Source organism: Dipodomys ordii, unplaced genomic scaffold, assembly GCF_000151885.1.
Source record: "Dipodomys ordii isolate 6190 unplaced genomic scaffold, Dord_2.0 Scaffold13, whole genome shotgun sequence".
In the NCBI taxonomy this organism is placed as follows: Eukaryota; Metazoa; Chordata; class Mammalia; order Rodentia; family Heteromyidae; genus Dipodomys; species Dipodomys ordii.
The window spans coordinates 16,018,185-16,038,723 of NW_012267229.1; the positions used below are offsets into that span (position 1 = coordinate 16,018,185).

General features: G+C 40.9%; 1 protein-coding gene across 4 annotated transcripts in view; it reads right to left on the reverse strand.

Moving 5' to 3' along the window:
* Positions 1 to 20,539, reverse strand: part of LOC105981779 (ubiquinol-cytochrome-c reductase complex assembly factor 1) — an 89,411-nt gene that overhangs the window by 44,110 nt on the left and 24,762 nt on the right. For all 4 annotated transcript variants that reach the window (XM_013011106.1, XM_013011105.1, XM_013011109.1 and 1 more), the window contains exons 5-6: positions 18,158 to 18,230; positions 11,314 to 11,371 (exon numbers count right to left, since the gene is read on the reverse strand). In XM_013011106.1, the coding sequence (XP_012866560.1) occupies positions 11,314 to 11,371; positions 18,158 to 18,230 (131 nt within the window). The remainder of the gene's footprint in view (positions 1 to 11,313; positions 11,372 to 18,157; positions 18,231 to 20,539) is intronic.

Below are 20,539 nucleotides of genomic sequence, written 5' to 3' on the forward strand. Positions count from 1 at the left end.
ACTCCTATCTCCAATAAACCACCAGAAAACCGGAAGTGGCGCTGTAGCTCAAGTGGTAGAGCGCTCGCCTTGAGCTGAAGAGCTGAGGGATAGCGCCCAAGCCCAGAGTTCAAGCCCCACGACCGACAAAAAAAAAAAAGAAAGCCAGAAGTGGTACTATGGCTCAAGTGGTAGAGTGCTAACCTTGAGCAAAGGAAGCTCAGGGAAGGTGGGCACTTTTTGTGGTTCACGCCTGTAATCCTAGCTACTCAGGAGGCTGAGATCTGAGGATCACAGTTCAAAGCCAGCTTAGGCAGGAAAGTCCATGAAACTCTGATCTCCAATTATCTACCAGAAAACCAGAAGTGGCACTGTGGCTCAAGTGGAAGAGTGCTCGCGTTGAGCTGAAGAGCTGAGGGACAGTGCCCAGGCCCAGAATTCAAACTCCATAACCAAAAAGAAGAAGGAGGAGGAGGAGGGAGGAGGAAGGAAGAAGGAAGCAGCAGCAGCAGAAGCAGCAGCAGCAGCTCAGGGATAGTGCCCAGGCCCAAAGTTCAAGCCCCATGACCAAAAAAAAGAAGCAGCAGCTCAGGGATAGTGCCTACGCCCTGAGTTCAAGCCCCAGGACTAGCACAAGAAAGAAAGAAACAAGGAAGGAAGGAAGAGAGGGAGGGAGGGAGGGAGGGAAGAGAAAACTTCAATAATAAGCTGGGTAGTGGTGGCTCACCCCTGTAATCCTAGCTACTCAGGAGGCTGAGATCTGAGGATTACGGTTCGAAGCCAGCATGGGAAGAGATTTTTTTTTGGGGGGTCAATCATGGGGCTTGAACTCTGGGCCTGGGCACTGTCCCTCAGCTCTTCAGCTCGAGGCTAGTGCTCTACCACTTGAGCTACAGCGCCACTTCCGGGATTTTCTGCTTATGTGGTGCTGAGGAATCAAACGCAGGGCCTCATGCATGCAAGGCAAGTACTCTACCACTGAGCCACTTTTCCAGCCCCTGGGAAGAGATTCTTATCTGCAATAAACTACAAAAAAGCCAGAAGTGGAGCTGTGGCTCAAGTGATAGAGTGCTAGCCAGCCTTGAGCAAAAAAGCTCAGGGGTAGTGTCCGGGGAAAGCATGCACGTGCGCATGCGTACATGCATGCGCATGCAAGCAGATACACAGACAGAGGCACACAGACACACAGACACACACACACACAAGCAATAAAGTTCCAAAAGATTACTTCTGGCTAAGTGAGATCAAAGAGAGCCTCATGGAAAAGGAGACATGAAACCTGAGGCATAGAAGGATGAGCTGAAGTTGGACAGGTAGATAAAGAGACTTGCCAAGCAGATAGAACACTAAACGCAAAGGCAGACTCACAGAAGAAGCGTTAAACAAACAACAAATATGTAGATTTGTGAAAGGGCAGTGTAAAAGAAGCAGGAAAATGAAGCCAGAAAAATGAAAATGAAGGGCTTTGAAATGGCATACTAAGAAAAAGTCTGAACGTTCCTGAACTAAGTAGACAATGGTAAGCCACCATGAAGAAGAGATGTAATAAGGTGAGTACCCTGGCATTCATGGCAGATGAATCTTAGAGAAGATAACTCTTTCTTCCCATCCTCAACAATACTGTCACCAGAATTGGAAAATGACAACTTTGGTGAATACTTACTTTGTTAGAACTATGACAATAAGATGGCACCAGTGGCTCATGCCTATAATTCTCACTACTCAGGAGACTGAGATCTGACAACTGCAGTTTGAAGCCAGGCAGTGCAGACTCTTATCTCCAAGAAACTACCAAAAAGCCAAAAATGGAATTATGGCTCAAGTAGTAGAGTGCTAGCCTTGAGCACAAAAGCTCAGGGACAGTGTCCGGGCCCTGAGTTCAAACCCTAGGACCAGCACCAAAAAAAGAATTGTCTGATCTAAAATTCAACCAAAGACTGCAATGCCTTTTGGGAAATATGTAACCAACAAAGTTTGTTCTAACCTGCACCTAACTAACCAACTAACAGTTTAGAAAAAAGGAAGTTTTTATTAGCATGTATTATTTGTATAAAGGGGTTTTACTGTAATATTTCCATAAATGTATACAATGTACCCTGATCAGATTTACCCCCCTGCAGAACTTTTTCAAATAAAAGGCTGGACACCAAATTTCATCGTATGGAGCTGATTATACAAACAAACCAAGAATAAATTTTCCTATCATCAGCAAATGTACTAAGAATTCTCATGAGTTCTATTTGGAAAATAAGATTCTGATACACAAGGCTATGTAATTAACAGCACCATATTTGACTAACCAAAACCTTGAAGGCTCGATTTTTGTCCTAAGTTTGTGAGTCATTCTTCATGTAGCTAAGAACAGAAATATAGTACTGTCATAAAGAACTTTTGTGTTCATCTTCAAGAGAACAACAGAGGTGAAAGTTGGACCCACATCTTAGGTAGTCAACTGCCTTGAATGTTCAGAAAGAAGCTGAGTGCCAAATCCTAGGTCACCTGACCTGGAATCTTATCACATTCAGTATACACCTTCTGTTTAGTACTCAATAACTAAAATTAAGTCTCCTTCCTGTCTTCACTATGGCTTACCAGGACAGAGTAAACCTGCCCGGTGAGATTCAAAGACAATAGTCTAGAAAAATACAGCTAAGAGGTTCCAGTACACTTTGAACCATCCAGGGAAAGAGAAGGTATGTTAGAAGGCAAAAGAAATGTCAGATGCTGGTGGCTCACACCTGTAATCCTACTACTCAGAAGGCTGATCTGAGGAAGGAGCTTGGAAGCCAGCCAGAAAAGTCCATGGAACTCTTTATCTCCAAAAAAGCCAAAAGTGGAGGTACTGCTCAAGTAGCAGACACAAGCCTTGAGTGAAAAACCCAAGTAAGAGCTCAAGATCCTGAGTTCAATTCCCAGTACCAGCATGCACACACACACACACACACACACCACACAAATAAAACAAATTCAAAATAGCTAACCCAAAGGTAGAATAATCTTAGCATTTTAGGCAAAACAAAACCAATATATGTCACATCCTATAGAATACTGGTCAAACAAAAGAATACAACAGCTTTACTTCAGCTCACACGCTGAATGCATTTCTCATAATAAATGCTGATGTTAAATGTTGAAAAATAAAATCATATTTTATCACTAATTTGACATGACTTTGGGGCTTTTTGGGGGAGGGGGGCAGTTCCATGTTAAAATATAAAATTTATTCTTAATACAAAGTGAGGGGGTAATAGCTGAGGAGGTGGGAGGGAATGGAAGGTAGGGGAAAAATAAAGGAAGAGGCAACAATGCTGGATAATAAATGTACTCACTACCTTGCTCATGTAACTGTAACCCCTTTGTACAGTATTTTCACAATTAAAAAAAATACAAAGTAGGCCAGACAACCAGTGGCTCATGCCTGTAATCCTAGCTGCTCAGGAGGCTGAGATCTGAGGATCACCGTTCAAAGCTAGCTAGCCTAGACAGGAAAGTCCGTGAAACTCTTATCTTCAATCAACCACCAGAAAACTGGAAGTAGTGCTGTTGCTCAAGTGATAGAGTGCTAGCCTTGAGCTGAAGAGCTGAGGGACAGAGCCCAGACCCAGAGTTCAAGCCCCACAACCAACAATAAAAAATAATAATAATTTTTAAAAAAGGAAGAGGGTATAGTGGCATACATCTGTAACCCCAATATTCTGAGGCAGGCGGACCAGCTACACATTGAGACTCTTTCTCAAAAAAAATTTCTTAATAAGAAATCCCTAACTAGTTGGACTCTTGTGGCTTATATCTGTAATCCTAGCTACACAGGAAGCTGAGCTGTGATAGTCCCAGTTGAAGCCAGCCCAGGCAGGGAAGTCTGTGAGACTCTAATCTCCAATTAACCACCAAAAAGTCAGAAGTGAAGGTGTGGTTCAAGTGATAAGAGTGCCAGCCTAAGCTGGGTGCTGGTGGCTCACACCTGTAATCCTAGCTACTCAGGAGGCTGAGATCTAAGGATCACAGTTCAAAGCCAGCCCTCGCATTATAAGATTCTTACCTCCAATTAATCAGAAAAATCTAGAAATGGAGCTGTGGCAAGTGATAAGAACACTAGCCTTGATCAAAAAAGTTCAGGGACAGGGCCCAGGCCCTGAGATCAACTTCCAGATGCAGCTGCAACTGCAGCAGCAGCAGCACCACCACCACCACCACACAAAAAAGCAAAGTAAACATTAAAAAGAGATTATCTAATAATAAAATACTTTTTTTTCTTATTTACTGGAAATGAGAACCTCTCAGATTTGTCTTCCTGGGTTGGCCTCATTCCATGATACTGAGATCTCAGCCTCCAGAATAGCTAGGATTTCAGGCATGAGCCACTGGTACGTGACCAAAAAAAAATTTTTTTTTTTTTTTAACTGTGGGCCTTACATAAGCTAGTCAGGCACTCGACTTCTAAACCATACCCCTTCGGTAGTCTTACTGCCCTGGCCCACACCTAAAATGCAATCCTATTTTACGTTTCCTGTCGTAGTTGAAATGATGGGCACATACCATGCCCAGCTATTGGTTAAGAAGGGGGGTCTCAAAAAGATTTTCCTGTCCAGACTGGCCTTGAACCACAATCTTCCTGATTTCAGCTTCCTTAGCAGCTAAGATTAGACTAGAAAATTCATATATTATATAACTAATCATTCACTTAACAAGAATTTACAAACCACCTACTCTGAATATAGACTCAATCTGTATATAAACTATTTTCTGTTTAGGAGTCGTTCCAATTGCTTGATGATGTTCTTAAAACCCACAATTTATTATCAAGGTTTTAAGCTTCACAGTACTATCCTTGTCTCTCAGTGATTCCAGGGGCTCATAAATAACACTGATTTCTTTTACATATAAGGAAGGAAAATAAACCCAGCTAGCAAAGTAAAGGAAAAAAAAAAAAAAAAGGAGCATTCAAGCCTTCACTTGATGGGCTTCCTAATCTCTCTAAAAGGCAAGCAGAGACAGAAGACAAAGGTGCCTCAAATAACAAAGGACTACATATAGTGACTCTACCTTATGGTCTGTGTTCTACTGTTTATTATGTCCTTTAAGATAAGACCTGATTATTCTTATTCATTATCTTTCTGAATTTACACCATCATTTTATCCACTGTATCTGTCCCTATTCCACGGAAAAGAAACCAAGGAGGTTAAGTAACCTGAGGCTACACAGCAGAGAAAAGCTCCCCGCCCCCCCCCCCCAAGCTAGTGAGTCTCGCATCCTATTTCCACCACTCAGTGAAAGCACAACACCAAGAGAGCCTCCTCCCACTAAGAAAGATAAGCAGGAAGACAACTGCACTGTCTGGAGTGTTCAAAGGAATGGGAGAATTTCCTAGCCATGACTTCCTCCACTTAGCTTCATTCTCTGACAGGGAGAATTTTTGTTATTCTTGATACTGACCTCCTGCTATGTACTGGTAGCCCTGAACATCCTGTTTCTCTCACCCTATTTGGGCACTCTGACAACGCCAGTTGTGTTTTGGCTTTGTTTCGCCACATGATAGTTCAGTTCATAAGCTACTCTTAGGGCATCTGACTTTGAATTCAATGAAGATTAGTGGGCACTTGGGCAGGTTTGTCACACAGGCTGCTATGAAGGAATCCCAAGGGGGACTTTTGTGAACCTTGTTTCCTTTTCTCTGTCACTAGCTGAGGCCAAGAAAGCAGAGCTCATGAGCCACACTCAGGCCCCAGCAGTGTGCTAGTGAATGGTTCATTCATTTGTGAGCTGGCACACTGACCCTTTCCCAGGGCTATGTACATGGCTATCTCCACCTGGTTTCCTTAACTCCCTCCCTATGAGGTCTAATCCTTTTAGGGTAGCATGGGGATCGTAAGGTAGTCTGTAGCAAACAGTCAAGAAGGGTGAGGCACTTCCTGAAGCAATCTCACTCAACAACGATCCACATCCAAAAGCCTCACATGGTGTACAGCCTGCCTGTCAGATCTACTGTAAAGAACACACTCCTGGGGGGCAGGTACTAGTGCACTTAGGTTGTACAATGCTGAGAAAATGCTGCTGCACAGGCCCCTGGCTTGAGGGGATTGAAAAACAAAACAAAACCTGTGTGGGTGTTCAAGCAGAGCAACTCTGCCTAGGGGAAGGAGAAAAAGGATGTGCAGACAGCCAGGGCACACCATATATAGCAGGTCTAGAGCTGATGGAATCCAGCAGGAGCCCAGATGCCGTATAGCTACATCAAAACTGCCATGGTGGTTTTAAAGAGACTCTTGCTGCCAGTGTCTGCCAGGGAAGTTCACTGGCTGGACTGAAAAAGGCACTGGTCTCACTTTGCTTTCTTTTTCTTCTTTCCCAGAGGCTTTTTCTTCCAGAGTTTTCCCATCTCAAATTTTAAAAAGCAACAAAATGCTTCCCTACCATCCTGTTCTTCCTCTGGTTATCATCCTCCCATCTTTCTGTCCCTGAACTTGGTGAGCAGTAGTTTACAATGTCTTCTTCCCCTCTAACACTTCAAGCCAATGTTCTCAGGGTCCAGTCCCCAGAAGGCCATTGTAACTGTTCTTGACCATTTCCAGGCAACTCCTATTCCCCTATGCTCAGATATAACATATACATCATAATCCCTGTACTATTTTAAGAGTTTACCAAAACACAGATAGTGAATTGCCAAGTTTTACCAAGACACAGATAGTGAATGCCAAGTAATATATATAGTGTCCACCTTAAACTGGTGATCATAAGGGCTTACTACGCTGTTGACATTAGGATGAGACCCCTATTCCCATGGCCAGCCAGAAGGGACACTCAAGCAGGAAGCAAAGAATTGCACAAGGGGCAGTTCACATAATCAACTTTGGATTTGTCTCACTTGGCTTTTTTTGCTCAAAGTTAGTGCTCTACTACTTGACCCATGCCTCCACTTCCAAGTTTTTGCTGATTAATCAGAGATAAGAGTTTCAGATTTATCTGTCTGGTTTTGAACCATGATCCTCAAATCTCAACCTCCTGGTAGCTAGAATTATAGGTATAAGCTACCAGCATTCAGCTCAAATTTTTTATGATTGTTTATTTGTGTGTGTAAGAGTGTGTGTGTAAGCACATGTGCATATGCCAGTCCTAGGGCTTGAACTCAAGACCTGCACACTGTCCCTGAGCTTTTATGCTCAACTATAGTGATCTATCACCTGAGCCACAGCTCTACTTCTGACTTTTTGTGGGTTAACTGGAGATAAGAGTCTCACAGACTTTCCTGCCCACTCTGGCTTCAAACCATGACCCTCAGGTCTCAACCTCCCGAATATCTAGGATTACAGGCATGGTTCACCAGCACCAGGCTCAGGTTTATTTTTTAAATGACTCAAGCAGTATGGCACCTGCCTAGCAAGCACAAAGCTTTGAGTTCAGATCCCAGGACCACCAAAATCAAATGAAAAAAGAAAAAAAAATACTAAGGTAACACTGAGGAGAGACTAAACTGTCTTCAGAGGGAAGAGAAAGCTTTAGAGAGACAATACCTTAACTAGATAATCAAGGAAACACAGGAGCTTGTCAGGTAGTGTTCTGTTCTACACAGAACATACTTTGTATATATGGCCTATGCCATATATAGTGACATAATATAGGCCATATATAGTGACATAATGAATGCCATGCAAGAAACCTAAGGAGGAAGATCCAATTTATATTGGAAAGACCAATGGAATGGACAGGAAAATCAGAGGCCAAAGACCATTCATAATTCACTGAAATTAACCTAGTAGGTGACAGCATCAATTTCTGTTTAAAATGAATTCAAATAGAATAAGAAGTTTCAGAGATTATCTGACACTGTTGTACTGGATACCTGTTTGCATACTAGGTAACAAAGTAAAATGTGCTAGTTCCTTGGCTCACACCTATCCAGATCTCAGGAGGCTAAGATCTGAGGGTCACAGTTCTTAGCCAGCAGAGACAGGAAAGCCCATGAGACTCTTATCTCCAGTTAACCTGCAAAAAAGCTAGAAGTGGAGCTGTGACTGAAGTATAGAATGCCAGCTGACAGTGCCAAGGACGTGAGTTCAAGTTCTAGTATCAGTACACAAAAAAGTAAAATGTTCCCATGATTAAAAGTTAAAAAATTTTGAGTTAGATGACTAGCAACTGACCCAGTGAGTGAAGAGAGTAAGGGAAAAGTCCAGGAGAACTCCTAAATTTCTGGTGTGAGTGCCTGAATGGATTCACAATGACACTACCTGAGGTAAAGAGGAGAAGGGCTGCTATTCTCAAGTGCATGTAGGGATTATGGGTAACTCAGCAGCCTCTCAGCACTTTTCAATAGCTACAGTAAATATTCTCATCTTTTTCAGCAAAGACAATGGACGCACAGTCATCACAGCTGTAAGCTCAGATGAATGCTTTGTGGGTACTGGGGGCTGAGGGGAGGTCCCCAGTCCTAAATACCAATCCACTGTGGAACCAGAAAAATCATCTAGGGTAAGTGAAACAGGAATCATCATCCTTGGGAACCCAAGCAAGCTGAAAAGTCTGCCTTCTCTGAATATTTTTATTAGGAGTCAGGTTTTGTTGACTTTTTTTTTTTTTTTTTTGGCAGAGGCAGGGGGAGGTGCGCAAGGGGGTTATGACTATTTTGTGATTTTTTTTTTTTGGTCGATCATGGGGCTTGAACTCTGGGCCTGGGCGCTGTTCCTCAGCTCTTCAGCTCAAGGCGAGCACTCTACCACTTGAGCCACAGTGTCACTTCTGGTTTTCTGAGTGGTTTATTGGAGATCAGAGTCTCATGGACTTTCCTGCCTGTGCTGGCTTTGAACTGCAATCCTCAGGTCTCAGCCTCCTGAGTAGCTAGGATTACAGGTATGAGCCACCAGTGCCTGGATTTGTGATTGTTTCTAAGCCTCCTCCTACCTCACAGTTCTACCTCCAAGAAGTATTTCAATCCTTGTATCTAGAGCAAGTCTACCAAGCTTTTGAGTTTGGGATTTGGCCATCCCTAAGACATAGTACTGGAGTTTCATGCTAAAAGAACAGAACTAAAGGAACATAATTTCTCCATAGATTTGAGGCAGCTCTGTGACTCTTCCTAATCCTCTCTAGAAGGAAGACTTGTTTAAGTCTTGGAGGATCATATAGCATCAATGGGCCCTAAGTGACCCTTTCTACATCCCTCCACAATTCTGCCCAAAACACTTCAGACAACTGGCTGTCTTCAAAGGCTCCATGCTATGTACAAGTTCGGTCTTTTGCTCCTGATAGCTCTAGTGTAATCTGTCTACCTTTTGTCTGAGAGTAATTCAATTCACCCTTCATGGCATACCTCAAATGTTACCTCTACCACAGAGCAACTCTTTAACACACCGCTCAGCCCTGTCACCAAATTTGGAGTTAGTTCCACCTTTATGGGTTACCATAGTACCTGCTTGTGCCGTGGGCACAGCATTCCACTACCATCCATTATAGGGATCTGTATTTACATCCATTTTCCAGTCAAGTTGCCTGAACGTCTAGATCATACCCTAGCCTTCCCTCCAACATAGTACAATCCTGAACACACAGTAGGTCCTCAATTAGAGTTTGTTCATTCTAATCAAAGAGCTACTGATTCAGTCCACCAAAACCTGCAGATCAACAGAACTAAGAAAGAACAGGGTGGAGGGGGGACCCAGATGACATTCCTCCTCTCCTTAACTGGTGGTACATATACTCCACTCCTCTTGAGAAATGTAACCAGCCTCAACAAGGAAGGCTCAGTAGGCATACTTTGGAAACTTGAAAGAACTACAAGTAGTTTCAAGGCTCTCCCAGCTGCTATTAGTCAGGTATTGACCTTGGGATGTGGTCACAGGGATTATATGTTTTATTTTGCCATCCACTCCCTCTACCACTCTGATACCTCTAGCTATATAGGTAATAAAGAGTCTTTCATACAGGCTCTGAATATTATCTTTGAGCTCCTCTGGGAACAGCTTAGCCTTCTCTCAACCCTCCCACCTTTCCAGTGAGTAATTCTACAGTGCCACCTCTGCAGTCCTCAGCTCTTGAAAAAGTAGTTTTCCTCAATATATCCAGTTTTCCTCTCTGCACCCTCCCTTCTTCACAGTGACAACCAAAGGAAGGTAGTATGGATGTCTTTTCAGCTGCCTGACTGAAAGCCACAGCATATTAAGAGAACTAACAGGTAGCACTAGGAAGGGCTTTGATAGCTGCAGCTTCCCCTCTGATCCCATAAACTCGACTTTCATCACTACAGAACTCTGCCATCCAGACTTATTAACTGTCCATTTACCCAGCTTATCTCTCTCTAATATTAGGCCACAGCTTCTTGAGGACTATCCCTAGATCCCAGCAAAGTGCTAGAACATAGCGTGCACTCAATAAACTAGTGGCTTAAAAGGAAAAAAAACAAAACAAAAAACCCATAAAATAACTGCCACCTAAGGGCCCTCAGCCAAAGTCAGTGATGATGTGAGTTCAGAAGAAACATTTTAGAGGTGATCAAGACCAAATGTCTTTATATAGTAGTCAGTCCTGTGATGCAAGGCTCAGCCGAAGGCAGCCTCAAACAAGGGATCTTTTGAGAGGGCAGCCATTCCCCACGTTCCTCAGATACTCACTATGGTTAAAGTAGTAAACCTAGTTCTCTTGAATTTACTTTCCCAAGATTGGGCAGTTCAAAAAATACATTCCCCAACCCCCACTTTAACAACTCCTCTATCCCTCTGACCTTTAATACTGTGTAACAGTAGATGAAAAATAGATTTTTTTCTTTTGCTACTTACATCACAGCTGAAGAAAAAATATACTGTCTAAGGTGTTAAATATTTTTACATGCAACAAACCTGGCATGACTCTAACCTGTATGCACATCTTAAGAGAGAGGTACAGGAGTAAATGTCAGTGCTATAATTTGTTATAGGTTTCTGATGACCAGCAATGAAAATGACCACGGATTCTCACAATTCAAACCACTTTTACGTAAATGTGAACTTTCCTAAAACAGCCCCAGCAAAGAACTTTCCATCTAAATGCAGAGTCTCTGAGAGATACTGATAGCATTGTTCACTTACTTAGGTGTTTTTTGGAAAAAAAACAAAATCTTACAAATATTAGTTTCTTTCTGAGCCTGTGCTTTGACCTTTAATAAAAATATGCTTCAAGACCCCAGTTATTAAAATGAAAGGAACAGTTTTTATGCCTGAACAACTGCCATTTCATATACTGAGCCCTGAGGAAGGCTCTATCTTACAAGTCAACAGTGTTTAAACACACACACACACACACACACACACACACACACACACACACACACACCATACTTAGCAATCTCACTTAAATTGCTCACTTACCAGACATGAAGCAGGGTTATAAGAAACCATGAATTGAATGTGTCGGGCATCTGACACCCTAGAAAACAACAATAAAGTATAAATATGTGAAGATTTAAAGGCATACTGGCTCTATTTGAAATGCTGGTGAGAATTTGTTCAACTACTATATATGGCAGTAAAATGCTATCTGATGATGCTATCACAAAGAACAAGGGCAACCTAAGGCAAGACCATGGGTAAAAGAACATGGAATATAATCAGATGACCACCCTTCTAGTTCCAGCCTTGTTATCCTAAGACCTTGTGGTCTTGAACAAATCATTTCTCCCCTGAGTCTCAGTTTTCTCATTTTGTATAATGTGGCTTAGATGATCCCAACGATTCCTTCCAACTTCCATGTCATTCCATGGTATTTTTCCCTTCCTGGGCTTGAGTTTTAAAAACCTAACCAACCTCACCTTGCCTGTTCTTACATGTCAGCTTTTTTTTCTTTTTCATTTAAACTTTTTCCTATCTTCTTTCTTTAAGATGATCCAATGTGGTATAGTTATGGGTATGCTGAATAATTCAAAAGTTGACTAGGAGGAAAAAGTTGGAGCTGCAGCTAAAGAAAGCAGACTACCCAATGAATGCCCATTCATCACCCCCAGTAATGACAAAACCTGGTAGCACGTCTTCATTTCAGATCCCACAAAAGTTCAAGAGGATGAAGAAAAAGAAAATGAGCAGGAAATTTGGTATGACAGAATCTGTGTTTTGGAACAATGACTCAAGAAAGAAATGGGAAAGCTGCTTTTGGAGGTTTACAGCTATAATCCCAGAAGTTGGAAGGTAGAGGAAAGAGGATCCAGAGTTTAAGGCCAGCCTGGGGTACATAGGACGACCCTATCTCAAACACATAAAGAAAGAAGTGGAATCTTCTGCCATTCAGCCAGTTCTATAGTACATAATTACCAAATTATAACAAATGGACTCACTAGGAGATAAAACATAAATAAATTTATATGTGAGGGAAACAACACCATCAGTACTAATAAGGAGTTGCAATTCATAGTGGACTTAACAATGTGACATGTGTTATAATAGCAGCTTTGCATGAAATAAGTTCAGTGAATCCTCCCTATGATACTATCCCCATAATATGGATCCAGAATCAGGTAAGAAAACTAGTTCTTAAATGTATCAGCACAATCTCCCATAGAATTCATAGAACTAGGAAATAAGATATCTAGGAGCAAATTCAGATTCGCTTGATTCTGCATTCTTCATTATGACTCCAACTGTCTCTCTAATCCTAAGAATAGAAACCAGTCCTAGAAGGGCTGTATTACTTGCCGAGTCCACTATCAGTAATGTCAATACATTATCTCAATCCTCATTTTAACCCTGGAAGGCAGCATTATGATCCTATTTTGGAAAAGAAGAAACAAATCCAAAAGACCAGGTAACTGGCAGCCATCTACAGTATTACCAAGTCTGTGGCAGGTCTGGGGTTTGAATCCAGGTCTGTCATAAAATGACAGCAAATACTCCACTTAGCCTACTGGGAGGTGCCCAGCAGCTGTCAAGTGGACTTCCTCTCTGAGCCCAGCAGGAGAGAGCCCAAGGCTGGCCTGGCCAGTCAGACAGCTATTAAGACACATGCCATCTGAGAGTGGGCCAACCACCCTCCACCTAGAACGAGAATAGCCCTGAGAAACTCTTAAGCCGGATCTAAAGCTGGGTCTTTTTTTGGATGCTAGAACAAAACATTAAAACGAAAAGTTTTCTTGGAAGTTTGTCTTTCAATCTGGAAAATGCAATTTGGCTACTTTTAAAGGACAATCTGTCCAACTGCTACCTCTACATCAAAGCTTCTCAGGAGCCTTCAGGAGCCTGTCCAATTTCCTCAGAAAGGGAATCAGTTCTCAGGCTGGAAAGTACAGACAGACATATAGGCCAACAGCTGGACCTAGGTCACAAATTTTGCCTTCTGGGGGTCAGCTCAGGGCTGAGCATGAGAAAAGAGCTGGCATATGAAGGAGTCCCTGCTACCCACAAGGATCAGAATAGAAACCTACACAATAAGGCCCTCAAAAAATAATAAAACCAACAAATGTTGACTATGAGAAACAGAAAAAAACACAACAGATTCTTTACCTCGGTGAAATGTGTTTAAATAGTTCAAAGTTAAACCTGCAATAATCTTTTGCCATGACCACACTCTTGTTCCAGCGCACATTTGGTGCATTATTTTTTGAGGATAGGCACTTTCTCAACACTAAATTTGATCAAATTAATTTATTATTGTGATTTTAATATGGCTTCAATCAAAACCTTTACTCCTTACTTGTTACACAACTCTGGACCAAGTTACTTAGCCTCTAAGTGGTTTGGTTTTTTTCTCTGAATAAATGAGAGAATAAGACTGCTTACATTATATAATTTTTGTGAAGATTAAGTGAGATAAGGCCTGTAAAATGCTTAGCAAAATGGCTAGCATTTAATAGGTACTCAAACTTTTCAGTGAATTATTTAAATTTTAGGATTTAAGTTACTTTATGAGTTATTTAAGATTGCATCATATGAGGCAACAGCTTTAATGATTGTCTACCTTTGCTCCAAAGTGCTCTTCAAGGTAGAACTCATCTCCAAAGGACCAGTCAGCAAATGACTGTGTCCACAGTGGGCACACTCATTTATGACGACACAAAGAGATCATCAAAGCATCTTAGGAACAACAGGTGCTGATTAAAGTATCTTTCTTACAAGATCTATGAACACTTTGACTCTAAAATGATGGTCTACAACTTTGGCATTTTGTTCAAGACGTTGATAAGTACAACATACTGTGAGTATACAAGTAACTCACATACCACTTTTGGGAAATGTTACCAGCCTCACTTTTGCTGGGGAAAGATGACACTGGTCAGGTGCTTGAGGCTTGCTATCCTCAGGACTATTAACAGTCAAGCCCTACAATATAAATATCCAAGTAAGCAATGTCCACTTTCAAATATGATCATGGGAAGATCTCTCTCTCTCTCTCTCTCTTTCACACACACACACACACACACACACACACACACACACTTTTCTTTTTCCAACTGTATCCGACATCTCTTTAGTATCCAAGTCATAAGAAAATTGGTTTCATTACTGTATTTTTTTAAAATCTTTTGCCCACCCCCCTCCCACACAGTACTTTCCAAAGTTGCTTCTTTTTATTCACTAGTTACACTTCGGTTTGATTTTAAAACTTACTACGCTCAAGTGACAAGGATGGGTCGTAATGAAGCATAATTAAAAAAATCTGAAGTAAGTGTGGTATCACACTTCATTTACATTTAAGGACAATGCTAGGACAAATACACTAATACACACACACACCATAGTATGTATAGACATCAGTTTATAATACTTATATATTATCTCACAGAAGGAATTCTCATATAACAAAGCACACAAATACTAACATGATTGCAATTTCAAATCTACAGTTACATTCAATTATGGGCAATATGCTACAGTGGGGAAATCCCTAGATTTTAAGCCAGACAACACAGGTGCAAGGCTTGGCTAAGTAATCCTGAAAAAGTCACTTAGTCTCGTTTAAGCCTCAACTGTTTTTGAAAACAAAACAAAAATAAACAATAATAAAAGCCCTCCCCATCCCATAACATTTGTAACTCTTAAAAGGATCAAGTATAAAAGCATATTGCCCAAATGTGAGTTATGAGTATTATAATTTCTTTTAGTTATACAACCAGCTTTGAGCTGAAACATGATATATGTTAAAGACTTAATTAAATACTTCTTGCTATATGATACAATAATATTAACTTAAAAACCTTCCATAATAAAGTGGGCTTGGCATGTGGCACAATGGTAGAGCACTTACTAGTAAGAGGCTCTAAGATCTAGCCCCAGTATCAACAAAAATAAAATACTTAGAAGTTAGGTAAGACAACTATAGCTAGCAAACATTCTTTCAAAATAATTACAATAAATGTCTGGGTTATTTACTAAATAGGATATTACAAATATCTGAGGGTAAAGTTGTTATTAAAATGACCCAATTTAGGGCTGGGAAGATGGCTCAGTGGTAGAGCGCTTGCCTTGCATGCATGAGGCCCTGGGTTCGAATCCTCAGCACCACATAAGCAAAAAGAAAAAAGCCGGAAGTGGCGTTGTGGCTCAAGTGGTAGAGCGCTAGCCTTGAGCTGAAGAGCTGAGGGACAGGGCCCAGGCCCAGAGTTCAGGCCCCACGACCGGACCCAAAATAAAATAAAATAAAATAAAATGACCCAATTTAGCTGGGCCCTGGTGGCCCACACATGTAATCCTAGCTACTCAGGAGGCTGAGATCTGAGGATCGTGGTCAAGCCAGCTCAGCTAGAAAAATCTGTGAGACTTTCATCCCCAAAAAACTATTCAGAAAAAGCTGGTGTTATGGCTCAAGTGGCAGAGTGCTAGCCTTGAGGACAAAGAGGCTCCTTAGGGACAGCACCCAGGCCGAGTTCAAGCCCTAGGACAAGCAAAAATAAATAAAGACAGACCTGATTTATAAAAATCTGATAGAGGGGCTGGGAAGGTGGCTCAGTGGTAGAGTGCTTGCTTTGCATACATGAGGCCCTAGGTTCGATTCCTCAGCACCACATAAGCAGAAAAAGCCAGAAGTGGGGCTGAGGCTCAAGTGGTAGAGCACTAGTCTACAGCTGAAGAGCTGAGGGACAGGGCCCAGGCCCAGAGTTCAGGCCCCAAGACCAAAAAAAAAAAAATCTGATAAGAGGGCTGGGAAGGTGGTTCAGTGGTAGAGTGTTTGCCTTTTATGCACGAGGCCCTGGGTTCGATTCCTCAGCACCACATAAGAAGAAAAAGCCAGAAGTGGTGCTGTGGCTCAAGTGGTAGAGTGCTAACTAGCCTTGAGCTGAAGAGCTGAGGGACAGGGCCCAGGCCCAGAGTTCAGGCCCCACAAACGACCAAAAAAAAAATCTGACAGAATATACTTGAGTACATAAATTCAAGAAAACACTTAAGGGGGGGTAGGAGGGGAAGGGAGGGGATATGGGTGGGGGGCAGGATATGGGAAGGGATAGGAAGGGCAAACAGAGGAAGCAACAATGCTTGATAAGAAATGTACTCATTGTCTTGCCCATGTAATTGTAACTCCTCTGTACAGGATTTTCATAATTAAAAAAAGAAAACACTTAAAAACAGCTTTTAATTTTAATAATTTATTCATCATATAGAAAAAGTCTATTTCGGGGCAGGGGGAGGATGGGAAGGGATGGGAAGGGGAAACAAAGGAGGAGGCAACAATGCTTGATAAGAAATGTACTCATTGTCTTGCCCATGTAATTGTAACCCCTCTGTACAGTATTTTCACAATAAAAAAAAATATTAAGTGAAAATAAAAAAGAAAAAGAAAAAGTCTATTTCTCAATTTGGACTAATTTTTCCCAAAATGAGAAGAGAGCTCATAAAGAATCAGGAAAGTTTTCTTTCCTGGTTATAATTAAGAAATAAAAAATACACAATAAAATGGAATTATAATTTAGTATGGTTTTTTTTTTTTTGGTGGTCACGGGGCTTGAACTCTGGGCCTGGGTGCTGTCCCTGAGCTCTTCAGCTCAAGGCTAGTGCTCTACCACTTGAGCCACAGCGCCCAGCTTAATATGGTATTTTCTAACATCAACAGTACTACTAACATTCTAGTCTCAGTCTGCTTCAAGAGTGAAATAACAAGCAGGGCACCAGTGGCTCACGCCTGTAATCCTAGCTACTCAGGAGACTGAGATCTGAGGATTGTGGTTCAAAACCAGTCAGGGTAGAAAAGTCCCTGAGATTCTCATCTCCAATTAACCAGCAGAAAACTGGAAGTGGAGCTGTGGCTTAAAGTGGCAGAATGCTAGCCTTGAGCAAAAGAGCTCAAGGACAGCGCCCAGGCACTGACCAAAAAAAGAAAGACTAAAAGAATAAAACAATTTGTATTTGATTTCTAAAATACAGAAACTACCCAATAATAAAAGCAACATCCAATATTCTTCACTGTTGTTATAACTATGTGAAAATATCTGAGAACAATACCAGTATATAAACCTATTAGAAGTTGGCTGCTTCAAGGATATATGATTACTGCCATGCAAGTGCAGAATGAATTTGGAAATGTCTTCAATTCTCCCAATCACCCTACAAGTACCGATTCCAATTAATATAATCAACTACTACTAGTGGTGGTCTAAAAACTTTTGACAGTAACTTATCAATGGTAAATAAAATTAAATGATGTTTCTGATTCAACATTCCTTTCTTTAATAGGAAGAAGGCTTATTTCGGGATTATCTAAAACAATTAAAAACTACAAATCTTAAAAAAGAATGCCTGGCAAAAAGTCCATATCAAAACGCTAAGCAAAGCCAGGCGCCAGTGGCTCACACCTATAATCCTAGCTACTCAGGAGGCTGAGAACTTAGTATCTTGGTTCAAAGCCAGCCCAGGCAGGAAAGTCCATGAGACTCATCTCCAATAAACCACCAGAAAACTGGAAGTAGCACTGTGGCTCAAGTGGTAGAGAGACAGCCTTGAGCTGAAAAGCTGAGGGATAGCGCCAAGGCCCAGAGTTCAAGCCCTACAACTGACCCCTCCCCCCAAAAAAATGCTAAGCAAAACATTGCAAATGTGAAATAGGTATTGTTTACTAAAGTGCATGTGTATATAATATAATGTCAGAGTAGTAAATTGGTTAAACTTCAACATGACACAGGATTCTTTGGGGGTTTTTCCTACTAAAAGAAAAGAAAAAAAAGCTCATTTACATTTGTTTAGGATAAATAAAAAGTAGATTCATTTTCCTTTTCAGAACTAGCAGAGAGTAACTTACTTAGAAAGAATTCCTCGAAGTCAGTTTTCTCCACACAGCTAGTATACATGCGCAGGGCTGCAATCTTAATCTTCTAGACAAAGAGAATAAAACCAAACTCAAGACATGATCAAGTAGATGTTCTAATGTCATTAGACATGAGTCCCAGAATCCTACATTTTTTCAGGATCCAAACCTATCTCTAGGCCATTTAAATTAACACAGATATTTGGCCATTTTTTTTAAGCTACCAATATCACACATTGTTCACATTTTAGGATTTCAGCATGAAAAGGTAAAAGAGGTTTTTCTTTTCTCTCTCTATCTCTCTCCTACCTCTTTCTCTCCCTCTTTTTTTTTCTCTCCCTCTGTGGTTATATGTATGTATGTGCCAGTAGTGAAGCTTGAATTCTTAATGAGCTTTTTGCAATCAAGGCTGGTATTCTACCACTTGAACCACACTTCCACTTCCAGGTTCCAGCTTTTTGCTGGTTAACAGTCAAGGATTTGTCTGTCTAGGCTGGCTTTGAACCAAGAATTTCGTATCTCAGCCTCCTATGTGGCTAAGATTGTAGGGATGAGCAACAGCACCTGGCTCAGAGGTTTTCATAATTTTGAAATTAAATCTTTCTCTCAACTCCGACTCAATTTATCACATTTCAACTTCTCTATATTGTTCACCATTATCCATACTAACTCTATATTCTGAAATCCTTTATATTAAGAAAATCACCAACAATTTATAGCTCAAGTGGTAGAACACCTGCCCTAGTAAGCATGAGGCCCTGAGTTCAAATCTTAGTATTTTCCAAAAAATTTATTCACTGTTCTTATAGAAATTAATCTAATAAAAACTTTCAAGCCTAAATCTTTCCTTAGAGGTTCTACAAACTAACAATGATTCTTTTGAAGGGAAGAGGCACATGTCTATGTTTTTCTATATTTTCTTTAACTTTAACAGATTGCAGATGAACAGAACACTGTGTGTCTAAACAAAAGTTTCTAATGAATATATAGAAGCAGAGCCAGGCATAGTAGAACATGTCTGCAATCTAAGCTTAGCATTCAAGAAGCAGTGGTAGGAAGGTCAAGAATTTGAAACTAGCCTGAACTATATAGTAAGACCTTGTCTCAAAAAAAGTAGCAAGCTCAACATTTTATTCTTTCCAAGGCACCAGGAATTCTCTTGGAATCTTGATATACCACATACTAATTTACCTAACTGCCTCTGTGTGTGTATGTATGTGCCTTGACTTGAAGTCAAGGCCTGGGTGCTGTCCCTGAGATATTTTCCCCCACTTAGGGCTAGCAGTCTATCACTTGAGCCACAGCTCCACTTTTAGCTTTTTTGGAAGTTAATGGGAGATAAAGAGTCTCACAAGTTTTCCTGCCCAGGCTGGCTTCAAACCTCAATCACCAGATCTCAGTAATTAGGATTACAGATGTGAGCCACTAGCTCCTAGCTACAAATTATATTTTAATAAAAATAAATTTAATAAGTTCTATAACTCTGAAGACCAAATCACACCAGACCAAGTATTTCAAGGACTTTCAAAATATTTCAAAAAAGTTACAAGTAAGTAAATTAGCACATCAACAAAAGATTTATAGCTTATCTTTCATAAAATGATAGGAAAATTTACAAACATGCTATAAACAAATACTATGTCATAGCAATTGATGAAACCAATGTAGAATTTAGTAGATCAAAGTCATAAGGAATGTTATATAATGTTTGTGCATATCTATACTCTCTAGAGGCAAAAATAACAGCGCCTCTGATAAGCAGAAATATCTACAATAAAGAAGGATTTTAGCCGGCTGCCAGTGACTCACGCCTGTAATCTTAGCCACTCAGGAGGCTGAGATCTGAGGATCATGGTTCAAAGCCAGCCCAGGCAGGAAAGTCTGTGAAACTCTTATCTCCTATAATTCACTAGAAAACCCAAAGTAGTGTTGTAGCTAGTGGCAGAGTGCTTGCCTTCAGCTGAAGAGCTCAGGGACAGTGCCCAGCCCCAGAGTTCAAGCCCCACAACCAACAACAACAACAACAACAACATCAAAAAAAGATTTTATCTCTGACTATATGTAATTAAGATTTGCTAATTTATCTGTTATATCCCCAAAGTTTTTTGCTCCCACAGAGAGCAAAACAATATATCTAATCAGACATGCCTACCAGAAATTTATCAGCACTTAGAAGCCCACCTTTAGAGGTGGGATATAGCTCAGTGGCAAAGTGTTTGCCTAGCAAGTACAAAGTCCTGGGTTCAATCCCTAGTACCAAGAAGAAAAGACAAAAAAAAAAAAAGGAGGAGGAGGAGGAAGAAGAGAAGGAGAGGAAGAAAAAGCAGTGGGCTGGGAAGGTGGCTCAGTGGTAGAGCACTTGCCTTACATGCCTGA